Source organism: Physella acuta, unplaced genomic scaffold (genome assembly GCF_028476545.2).
Source record: "Physella acuta isolate Inbredline_101_S28 unplaced genomic scaffold, ASM2847654v3 ptg000316l, whole genome shotgun sequence".
NCBI lineage: Eukaryota > Metazoa > Mollusca > Gastropoda > Physidae > Physella > Physella acuta.
In genome coordinates this window covers 402,455-415,543 of record NW_026731835.1, presented here as the reverse complement: position 1 = coordinate 415,543, position 13,089 = coordinate 402,455, and the positions used below count along the sequence as shown (strand labels likewise).

General features: G+C 39.8%; 1 protein-coding gene across 1 annotated transcript; it reads left to right on the top strand.

The window, feature by feature from the left end:
- The first annotated feature begins 4,178 nt into the window (after nt 1-4,178).
- Nucleotides 4,179-12,458, top strand: LOC131940426 (major vault protein-like). Its single transcript, XM_059299045.1, has 2 exons — nt 4,179-4,379; nt 9,589-12,458. Exon 2 carries the CDS (start codon nt 9,846-9,848, stop codon nt 12,456-12,458), a length of 2,613 nt encoding a protein of 870 aa, XP_059155028.1. The 5' UTR covers nt 4,179-4,379; nt 9,589-9,845.
- The last annotated feature ends 631 nt before the right edge of the window (nt 12,459-13,089 follow it).

Sequence of the window (13,089 nt, the reverse complement as noted above, 5' to 3'; positions counted from 1 at the left end):
ACAAAATTAACTTCCGTATGCCACTTCTGAACAGCGATTTTAATTTCACGATTGTTATTACTAGACGAATTCCGAATTTAATAAATTCACATGTTTAAAGTCGACAAACTTTAAAAAAAAACTTCACTTCCGTTCTACTGTTAAACAGCGATTTTAATTTCTCGATTGTGTTATTATTTAGACGAAACCAGAATTTAACAAATTCACATGTTTTAAGTCGACAAACTTAAAAAAAATACAATTTCACATTTTCTGCTGATAAAAACATACACTTTTCCTGAATACTGTTTTAAGAATTTAAAGCTCCAATATCAATTCTTTTGTAAAGGCTTCCCAGCTAACCTTCACTAAGTAATCTCGTTCACCGACTGTCTACAACTCTAGCGTGTGCCGTGCACGTAAAGTGAGTACAACCGCACACAGTACTGCTCACAGCTGGTGCCGTCTCCTGTTTAGTCATGTCATGTTTTTCTCGTCCCCATGTACCTTGGAGGGTGGGGGTAGGGGGGGGGAGGTTAAGACAGACGACTCACGTTTGGCGCTGTCTGCCTTACCTAGCGCGTGGACGCTCACCTGACGCCCTACCTGCTGCCCACCTGGTCGACACCAAAGGTAAACACCAGCACGGTCAGCTGGTGTGAGACCTTACGTGAAACGTCATCGCCTTCTCGTGACGTCACACGGTTGTTTACTTTACAAGCGTGGCTCATTTACTTTTTGAAACTTAGTCAGGAAACATCTGATTACATTAGAAGTTGGCGGTTTTTTTTGACGTCTTGTATGATGTAATACTTGGTGTCTTGAGCAATTCACTTTTTTGACGTCTTGTATGACGTAATACTTGGTGTCTTTAGTAATTCACTTTTTTGACGTCTTGTATGACGTAATACTTGGTGTCTTGTGCAATTCCCTGGTTTTTTTGACGTCTTGAATGAAGTATTACTTGGCTTTTTGTGCGATTCACTTTTTTGACGTCTTATATGAAGTAATACTTGGTGTTTTGTACAATTCACTTATTTGACGTCTTGTATGAAGTAGTACTTGGTGTCTTAAAAATTCAATGTTTTTTTGACGTCTTGACAAAAATGATAATCCTGTCTTGACTGGGGTACTTTTTGTTAATAAGCAATTCGTCTCAATTAAAAGTTGGCTTTCATGTTTTGAGTACTCGATTCATTTCTTGACTGGTACTGAGATCCTCGATTAGTTAATGAAGAACTGAAATTTAAATAAAAAAGTTAAGCTGTAGAATACTTTACATATAAATAACTTATGTTGGCTTTAACGCACATCTCATTAATTTTGCAAAATTAAAAAGCAGTTTTTAATAGTTCAAAATGAAAAACGTTACTAAAAAGATACTCATACATAACATAACAACACACTGAGTTCAACGCTTGGTTAAAATAGTGAGGTCTGCTACAAGACTGGGCATATTTGGGATGTTATAATGTTAAATGTTCGTCAGCGGTTATAAGAAAAGGGGGAGGTATGTCTAAACTACGTAGTGGGATACCTAGATTATGTGATGATATCTACATTACGTGGTGATATTCTTAGATTACCTGGTGATGCAAATACATGGTGATACATGTATATTAAGTGGTGACACACCTGGGATACGTGATGGTATTTCAACAAACACAACAATTGTTACAAAAACTAGTGTATAAACGATACTTAATTTATAATTTACAACCAAGTTGTATGTTGTTGTTTTTCAAATACGAATCAATAGCTTAAAGTAAGTGGAAATGAATATCTAGAAAAACTGAAGTATAATATCGTATGAATCCGTCAAACCAAAGCATACATAAGTGACTCTTGAGATAAACTCATGTTATGTCATAGTAACTTAAACGTTATTGATCTCATACACTCTCTGCAGGTTACCTGAGCCGTGGTACCAGCAGGCTCCCCCACCCCCACCCCTACATACACGTTTATAAATTCGCTTCTCTCTCTCCGAGGATCTGAGACTTCTCCTGATCTATAATTACAATCTTGTGTGAAGTCCTGGGAGGGAGTTTTTTTTTTTTTGGGTTTATCTTGTACGTGTTAAAACTCGAGGAACGTTTACCACTACAGATGGGTCAGTAAAAACGCAATGCTTATATAATGCTATCCTGTACATACTACCATAACATTACATCTAACAAATGTGTCAGTATAATGTAATGTTGTCTATAATAATATACAACTATAACATTACATGTAACAGATGTGTCAGTAAAAAACGCAATGCTTACATTACATACAATCACAACATTCCTAATAACAGAAATGTCTGTAAAACTATAATTTTATCCATTACATACAACCATAATATTACATATAAAAGATGTGACTGTTGAAATTTAATGTTGTCCACTACATACTTTCATAACATTACATATAACAGGTGTGGCAGTAGAAATGTAATGTTACACATTACAATCTTACATAAAAACATAACATTACAATTAACAGACGTATGTTTACAAATATAATGTTGTTTATTACATACTACCATAACATTACATATAACAGTAGAAATGTAATTCTATCATAACATTATATTACATAGTTGTGTACGTAGAAATGCAGTTCTATACGTTAAAATAAAATATCACTTCTATGTCATAACATAATGTTAGATGCTTACATTCTATACAGCTGTTGTCAGTGGCGAGTCTAGGGCGGGCAGAGGGGTCGAAGGCCCCCTCGGCATTTTTTATCTCTCGTGTAAATGTATTCGACGTGAGGGTGGAATCAATATTCATCCAACCCTTTCAATTGATCTATATACACGTCAATGGGGAGCGCCTGCCTTCCACTCTGTAATGTGCTGCTACGCCTTTGGCATATCTTACAACGAGTTCAATTTTTTTCTATTTGTCTCTTGTTTCTGTGGATCACGACATCTTTGATTCGATGTGAATCTTTAATTTACAATTTAAAAAAAAAAAATTAAAATCTCGTGCATTATGACGTGTGAGCTGAAACATTCTTTGATTAAATCTAATAAGAGAAATGCTGAAAAGATGTTTGCTATCACTGACCAAACAAGAAAGGAATATTTTTTTTAAATGTAGGACGGCTGAAATTTATGTCGCGATGCTCAGGTTAATGACCTCTTGTTTTTCTGGTTTGATGAGATTTTTAACGATCCAGGCGTCTCAGGTGAAGGTGATAAATTGTAGAGATGGCACGGGCACCCCCCCCCCCCCCCCAATATAGATCAAGGCAGGTGGGGCGGCTTGACTAACATATCGATAACTAATTTTGGATTGGGTGGGGGAAGGGGGGGGGGGGGTAAAAATACACCGTAAAAAATAAAATTTACAATCGATTAGGTTTTCAGATCATTTCATTGAGACTGTGTTTTGGTGTTTAGGATTTAAAAAAAAATTAACATCACTTTTTATATAACGAAGTTTCCGTTCTTGGATGACAGAGAAACAACCTACGCAAATAGTTTTTTAGCCTAGCCTATATAGGTTTCTATAGACAATTTTATACATACATTTGTACGGGAAGTGGGGAATGAGGATGTCAGTCAACCTGGGATATATATATATATATATATATATATATATATATATATATATATATATATATATATATATATATATATATATATATATATATATATATACATATATATATGCATATATACATAGAGAGAGAGAGAGAGAGATAAGGATAAAGATAGAGATATAAAGATGCTGTGTACGATTTATTAGCAGAACATATGTTATCTGTTTATGCATGTGTGTATACTTACGCAGAGAAAGCCTATATGCAAATGTATGTAATGATATGTGTTGGAAACTAGTGTAATTAGCTGTGTGTTAAAATTTTCAAACATATTATACAACTTAAGTACAAAACAAAAGACAGGAACAGGGTACGCGGCCTAGATTGGAGGAAGAAATCAATAACGAGTTCTCGCCATACAGCAAGGGGAATCCCCTGAGTTTATTTTTAGACGATGACCTTCCTTGTGGACTACCGTTTTAAACAAAGTGTTGTGTGTTCCAATTATCAATCGTCTGTGAACGTTTTTTTTTTAAATGATATACTTCCTGTCAAATCAGAGATTATTTTACAAAATGAGTTTGAACACAAAAAGATTAGTTTCCGAGTTACAAAATAAACAAACTTGGCCTACTTTTTAAGAAACCAAGCTAACCTGATCTATTTTTAGATCCTTAGTATTACCAGCACGGCGTATTTCCTACGTTGTCGGATGATAAAAACACCGGTTCTCTGGTCACTGTGAGGCAATGTCGTCAAGTAACTGATTGGGAGACGTTGTATCGATGTGCTGATTAACATCGAACAGATATAGGGAATTAAAGGGTGGATAGTAGGTGTTCAGGACTATAAGAATACAGGTAAGAAATCATTCATTTACAGTGTCGGTGTCAATAAGCCAACAGGCAAACTCGTTCAGATACATGCGAGTAGGCCTACCTCTTTGTCCAGGGTATGTGTCTATGGGCCAACAGGCAAATTCATTCAGCTAGATGTATGTGAGAGTAGGCCTACGTATGTGTCCAGGGTATGTGTCTATGATGAGCCTACAGGCAAGTAGACATTCAGCTTCAGGTATCTGTGTCAATGTCTGTGTCTGTCTGTCAGTAAGTCTACAGGTAAGAAGACATTCAGCTACAGGTATCTGTGTCAATGTCTGTGTCTTTGTCTGTCAGTGAGCCTAGAGGTACGAAGACATCCAGTCTATGTGTGTGTGTAGGTCTGTGTCGATCACCTTACAGGTAAATAGACATTCAGGTACAAGTAGACATGCGTATGTCTGTGTCCACGACTGTGTCAATTAGTATACAGGTTAAAAAAAATCACTCATCAACACTACAGGTATCTAAGTCAGTATCTATGAATCTAGAGGCAAGAAGATAGTTATATATATATGTCTATGTTAAGAAAAGTTATATTTGACGGACAACACCGGACACCTTTTACTAATAGGGTTGTAACACAAATACTCCTCATGTAAGAATATCAACAACAATTATTATTATATTAGCTAACCCTAACCCTAACAGATAACATAATCCTAACACAGCTGTTCTAATCTAACCTTTACAGTAACACACCCACCCTACCCCTCACACACACATACACGCACACACACACGCACAACTGATAACACTTAAAGTTACGGTTTCTAAAAATAAAACTTCAAAATAAAAATTATGATAATTTCCCACATGCAGCACTAAATCGTATGGCAAACAGATTAAAGTGTTTAATTAAAAATATAACACCTCAGTTCCAAAATAAACTTTAAGATAGGACACGCCCCTTTCATTCCACGGTAACCATTAAAATATTCCCCACTCAACTACTTAAATAAGGACCAAACTATATTTTTAAAAACAAAATATCACTGATTACAATTAGAATTGTCAACGGTATTTACGAAAAGATAAAAACAATCACAAGGAAAGTCGCTAAGGTGTCCGGAAGATTAACTTTGATCATAATGTTTCAACTCGTAGTTTCGCTGTCTGAGAATTCAAAGGTCTTAATAGACATTTTAGTTCCTTTTCCTTACTAGATCGTTGGTGTAATCGCAGTTTAGTGTATTTATTTGATTCATTCATCCCAAATGTTAATCTCCACTCACGGCCATACAAATACCACGGGTGTCTAAGTAAAATACAGAGTCTAGACGATTCTTAATATGTAATATACAGATAAGATATTAGTTGTGAAAAGTTTTTGATAAGGTCAAATGATATATTAATTTTTTTTAAATAAAAAAATAAAAAATAATTATTATAGTTGTCTCCCTTGTTTTTTAAAAATTACAGTTAAGTGCCTTTAAGGTTAACACTGCTGACCCACATAATATAAAGTGTGTGTGTGTGTTTGGGGAGGGGGGGGGGTGAGTTCTGAAAGAGGCTTTAGTGCTGCTAGGTGGAAATTTCTGGAGACGGTTTTGTTTAAAAGTCTGGAACGATTTCACTCATCGATGGGCAACTGAACATAAACTATTAGCCCACATGGGCAACTGAACATAAACTATTAGCCCACATGGGCAACTGAACATAAACTATTAGCCCACATGGGCAACTGAACATAAACTATTAGCCCACATGGGCAACTGAACATAAACTATTAGCCCACATGGGCAACTGAACATAAACTATTAGCCCACATGGGCAACTGAACATAAACTATTAGCCCACATGGGCAACTGAACATAAACTATTAGCCCACATGGGCAACTGAACATAAACTATTAGCCCACATGGGCAACTGAACATAAACTATTAGCCCACATGGGCAACTGAACATAAACTATTAGCCCACATGGGCAACTGAACATAAACTATTAGCCCACATGGGCAACTGAACATAAACTATCAGCCCACATGGGCAACTGAACATAAACTATTAGCCCACATGGGCAACTGAACATAAACTATTAGCCCACATGGGCAACTGAACATAAACTATTAGCCCACATGGGCAACTGAACATAAACTATTAGCCCACATGGGCAACTGAACATAAACTATTAGCCCACATGGGCAACTGAACATAAACTATTAGCCCACATGGGCAACTGAACATAAACTATTAGCCCACATGGGCAACTGAACATAAACTATTAGCCCACATGGGCAACTGAACATAAACTATTAGCCCACATGGGCAACTGAACATAAACTATTAGCCCACATGGGCAACTGAACATAAACTATTAGCCCACATGGGCAACTGAACATAAACTATTAGCCCACATGGGCAACTGAACATAAACTATTAGCCCACATGGGCAACTGAACATAAACTATTAGCCCACATGGGCAACTGAACATAAACTATTAGCCCACATGGGCAACTGAACATAAACTATTAGCCCACATGGGCAACTGAACATAAACTATTAGCCCACATGGGCAACTGAACATAAACTATTAGCCCATATGGGCAACTGAACATAAACTATTAGCCCACATGGGCAACTGAACATAAACTATCAGCCCACATGGGCAACTGAACATAAACTATTAGCCCACATGGGCAACTGAACATAAACTATTAGCCCACATGGGCAACTGAACATAAACTATTAGCCCACATGGGCAACTGAACATAAACTATTAGCCCACATGGGCAACTGAACATAAACTATTAGCCCACATGGGCAACTGAACATAAACTATTAGCCCACATGGGCAACTGAACATAAACTATTAGCCCACATGGGCAACTGAACATAAACTATTAGCCCACATGGGCAACTGAACATAAACTATTAGCCCACATGGGCAACTGAACATAAACTATTAGCCCACATGGGCAACTGAACATAAACTATTAGCCCACATGGGCAACTGAACATAAACTATTAGCCCACATGGGCAACTGAACATAAACTATTAGCCCACATGGGCAACTGAACATAAACTATTAGCCCACATGGGCAACTGAACATAAACTATCAGCCCACATGGGCAACTGAACATAAACTATTAGCCCACATGGGCAACTGAACATAAACTATTAGCCCACATGGGCAACTGAACATAAACTATTAGCCCACATGGGCAACTGAACATAAACTATTAGCCCACATGGGCAACTGAACATAAACTATTAGCCCACATGGGCAACTGAACATAAACTATTAGCCCACATGGGCAACACGACGTAAACTATTAGACCACATGGGCAACTGAACATAAACTATTAGCCAAAATGAGCAACACAACGTAAACTATTAGCCCACATGGGCATCATAAAATAAACTATTAGCCCTCTTGGACAACTGAACACAACTTGTTAGCGATGTCTATAGACACCTTGACCCTAAAGGGGGAGAACTTTTTTTATGACTTAAAGCTTTCCTCGATGTTTTCATGACATCACGCTATTTTTATACTCTAGCGTACCAGAGAGTTAGGATAAAAAATCCGAGACTTCAAAAGCCGTCAATCAGCTATATAGACATCACAAATCGATTAGGTCAACATCAAAAGGAAAATTGCTAACCGTATTATGACAAGGAACTTTATCCAGATAATTAACAACTGATTAAAAAGTGGGATTTTTATTTTGAAGAGTCATTCTGTGGTATCGCACCGGATTTAACCCCACCTTGTGACGCAACTAATTTTTTTTTATTAAATTATAATTTTTTTTCTTCCAATGAAAGTGGTGTTTTTTTTTTAATTACTGTCTTCTATTCAGACCAGGGGCGGAACTACCATACCGCCAGACCCCGCAATGCGGGGGGGGGGGGGGGGGGGCCAGGACGTTTAGGGGCCCAGTTCCGACCAAAAAACATTGAATTTTTTTTTCAAAATTTATGAAAGTGGTTTTGTAAAAAAAAAAAAAAAAAAAAAAAAAAAAAAAAACAGGTCTACTAAAGCAGAGATTGTTGCGTAGAAAGATATTTTAAAATCTACAAGAGCTATAGTTTGAAAGGTAGTTAAACATTCACACTACTTCCATGACTTACTGCTCTTCTTTAAAATAGGGATGCCCACAAAGCTCATTTAAATAGTTTTGTACTATGTATATTAAAAAGCAATTGATTCTCAGAATTGTTATTAAAATAAGACGTACTATACAATAGTATAGATATAAAAATCAATGTTTTCGAAATTGATATTATAAAAGCCAAAAATGAAAACAATAAACATAACGCGAGAAACCATTCACGAATCAAGCTAACGTCTTTATATATTTTTGACCATCATTTTAATGAAGACTCTGCCATACATATTATAAGTTTCGACTAAATTTTTTCTGGTTTGCTCTCAGAATGGTTAAACATTATATATATATATATTAAACATTATATATATATATATATATATATATATATATATATATATATATATATATATATATATATATATATATATATATATATAGGGGGCCCTAATTTTTTCTTTGCGGGGGAGCCTTTTTTTTCTAGTTCCGCCACTGATTCAGACCTTGTAAGTAAGTGTAATTAAAAGGTTAGAAGTGGTAAAGAACTTTTTTTTTTGTTCAGTGGTCGCCAGAATCCCCTCACGCAAAACTGGTATGAATCATTTTGATCGCTTTTCTAAAGCTTAGATTTTATAAATTAAAAGTATCAATCATTCGGTGAAAAGAATTTTCTTTAAAATAGCATTGAAGAATGGATTTAGCGAAGAACATTATTTAATTTTAAATGTTGTTTTTTTTTTAATTGGATTCCCGCTACGAAGTTGTTCGTTAAACATGTGTTGTTTGAAAAAAAAAAATCTTCCTTTTAAAAATACTTTGGCTTAGCTAGGGAATCCATTTCGAAAGTTGAGTGGATTTTTACCTGAACAATCTATTACCTTTCAGTGGTAAAATACGTATAATAAAATAAATAACTTTTTTCTACACAATTAAAATGTACTAAAATGCTGGTCTTTGTATCAAATGTTTAAATAAGAACATTCATCCGGGTGGCTGTAGTCCAAAATTCAGATAAGCTAAAAGATGATGTATTCAGTGAAGACCAAATAGAACTTGTTATATTTCTTGAAAACAATGGTAATAGTTTTTTCTGTTTTAACTTCCGTCTCATTGTGTGTTTTCTCGTTACAGGTCAGGGGAAGAAAAACCCGGATATTCAAGTGTTGATTCAAAGATTACACAGCCACATAACTGAGTCTTCAATAGCGGGACGCAAGCTTATAGGCACCTTTCATACTTTCTAGACTTTGATTCTCACGCCATTGAGACACTGACTTCCACACCTTTCATACTCTTTAAACGTGGACCCACACACCTCCCACACAGTCTAAACGTTGATCCACACACCTCTTATACAATCTAAAGGTTGATCCACACCATCTGTCACCATGTCCTACTCTAGAGGCGGCCGCAGCGACCGTGACGACGACAACGGGCGCCGGGATGCCGGCAGCCCGACCGTGTTCCGGATCCCGCCCTACTACTACATCCACGTTATCGACCAGAACACCAACGTCACGCGCATCGAGGTCGGTCCGCAGACCTACGTGCGGCAGGAAAACCAGCGCGTCACGTTCGGCCCGGAGAAGATGGTGGTCGTGCCGCCACGACACTACTGCGGCATTGAGAATCCCGTCTGCCGGGACAAGGACGGCAACCCGGTGGTTGACCGCCTGGGTCAGACCAAACTCAAACACGCGGAACTTGAGGTCCGGCTGTCGCAGGATCCGTTCCCGCTCTACCCCGGGGAGGTTTTGAAATTCCCGGTGACGCTGCTGACAGTAGTGCCGGCAAATTCCGCGTTGAAAATCAGAGCCGTGCTGGATTTTCAAGACGATGACGGCGTACAAAGGACGGCCGGGGACGTGTGGTTGTTTGAAGGGCCGGGGACTTATATCCCCAGGAAGGAAACTACTGTAGACGAGACCATACGGGCTACAGTCATCAACGCGAACCAAGCCATAAAACTCCGGGCTAAAAAAGAATGCAAAGACCGCGAAGGAAACGACAGGGTGACGGGAGAGGAGTGGCTGGTGAAGAAAACAGGGGCGTATCTCCCGGGGGTGTTTGAAGAAGTTGTAGATATAGTTAAAGCATTTATTTTAACAGAGAAGAAAGCCCTGCGGATGGTGTCTCTGAAAACGTTTAAAGATGATTTCGGCATCGAGCGAAAGAATGGAGAGGAGTGGTTGATTACACTGAAGGACACAGAGGCGCATATCCCGGGGGTGTACGAGGAGGTGGTGGGGGTGGTTCCCATAACGACGTTGACCAACAGGCAGTACTGTGTGGTGCTTGACCCCGTGGACAAGGACGGCAAACCTCAGCTGGGGAAGAAAAAATTAATCCGCGGAGAGAAATCGTTTTTTCTCATGCCCGGGGAATCGCTGGAAAACGGTATCCAGAATGTTTATATCCTCGGGGAAGACGAAGGCCTTTTGCTGAAAGCCAATGAACAGTTTAAAGACGGAGAAGTCCAGCGTTATCCAGGAGACCGTTGGATGATCAGAGGCCCGCTGGAGTATGTTCCATCGGTGGAAGTGGACGTTGTGATGAAAAGAAAAGCCATCCCTCTCGATGAAAACGAGGGTATATACGTGCGAGATATTAAAACCGGAAAAGTCAGAGCCGTGACCGGTTCCACGTATATGATCAAAGAAGACGAGGAACTCTGGGAAAAAGAGCTGCCTGACATGGTCGAGAAGCTGCTCAACACCGACCTTGACCCCTTGGCCGACAGATTCGCCAAAAAACCGGACGAGGTTAAGTCTAAAAGTCAGGCCCGCGATAAAACCCGGGTGGTGACCTTCAGGGTGCCCCACAACGCCGCCGTGCAGATCTACGACTACAAGGAGAAGAAGTCCCGGGTCATCTACGGGCCGGAGCTGGTCATGCTGGGACCGGACGAGCAGTTCACCGTGCTCAGCCTGTCGGGCGGCAAGCCGAAGAAAAACCACGCGATCAAAGCCCTGTGTCTGCTGCTCGGGCCGGACTTCGCCACGGATATCATCGTGGTGGAGACCTCCGACCACGCCAGGCTCTCCCTGCAGCTGGCCTACAACTGGTACTTCGACGTCAACAACAAATCGGACGAAGAATCCACCAAGCTCTTTAGCGTGCCGGACTTTGTAGGCGACTCCTGCAAGACCATCGCCTCCAGGATAAGAGGAGCCGTCGCCCAAGTTCCTTTCGACGATTTCCACAAAAACTCGGCGAAAATAATCCGATCCTCCGTTTTCGGGTACAAGGATGGGAAAGTCGGGGACAAGTTGGTTTTCCCGCAGAATAATTTAGTGATTACGAACATCGATATTCAATCAGTTGAGCCTGTAGATCAAAGAACCAGAGACTCGCTTCAGAAGTCTGTTCAGCTGGCGATAGAGATAACGACCAACTCACAGGAAGCAACTGCCCGGCATGAAGCAGAGCGCTTGGAACAAGAAGCCAAAGGCAGGTTGGAGCGACAGAAGATCATGGACGAAGCCGAGGCGGAGAAGTCTAGGAAAGAGCTTCTGGAGCTACAGGCCAACAGCGCGGCTGTTGAGAGCACGGGTCAGGCCAAGGCCGAGGCACAAAGCCGAGCGGAGGCCGCGAGGATTGAAGGCGAGGCCGCCGTGCAGCAGGCGAGGCTCAAAGCCCAGGCCTCGACCATTGAAGCAGAGTCGGAGCTGGAGCGACTGACCAAAGCTCGGGAGGCGGAGCTAAGCTTCCTGCGAGACCAGAACCGGATGGAGATTGACAAGAGGTCGGAGATGACCAGCATCGAGGTCAACAAGTTCCGGCAGATGGTGGAGTCCATCGGCAGCAACACGCTGCTCGCCATGGCAACGGCTGGTCCCGACATGCAGGTCCGTATGCTGCAAGCACTGGGTCTAAAGTCCACCCTCATCACTGACGGCACGTCACCCATCAACCTCTTCAACACGGCTAGCGGGTTGATCGGGGACATTGTGCCGGCTAAGCGTAGAAAGCGTGAGACAAGCGAGGAGGACAATGATTAAATAAAATACTTAAAAAAAACTTTTTAAAAAACCACGTTTTTCTTGTGGACTAAAAAGTAGAAAATAACTATTTACATACATTTGATGACAAAAAACGTGGGTACGTTCACCATCAAATTTCCCGACCCATCTGCCCGACCCACGTTTTTTGTCATCAAATGTATGTAAATAGTTATTTTCTACTTTTTAGTCCACAAGAAAAACGTGGTTTTTTAAAAAGTTTTTTTTAAGTATTTTATTTTCTCCTTTTTAGTCCGTTGCTACACATGAAAAACGTGTTTTTTAAAAAAGTTTTTTATATAGTTTATTTTCTACTTTATCTAATGACTTGATTAAGTATGAATTGACTAAGTGTTTATAAATACACGGACTAAAAAAATCTTGAGCGACCAGGATTCGAACCTGGGTTGTCGCGGCCACAACGCGAAGTACTAACCACTATACGATCACGGCCAGCGCGCTCACATCGATTGGGGCCGAAGTAACTGTGTCAACAAGCCTTGTCGGTATCTTTAGAAATCATGTCCTCAATTTTATGGTCCTTTGGGCGTAATTAAATTAAGCTAATTACGGTCTCTAATTGCTAGTTTTTATGATTGCATCTGAAATTGTTAGGCGAAAGTAACCTGCA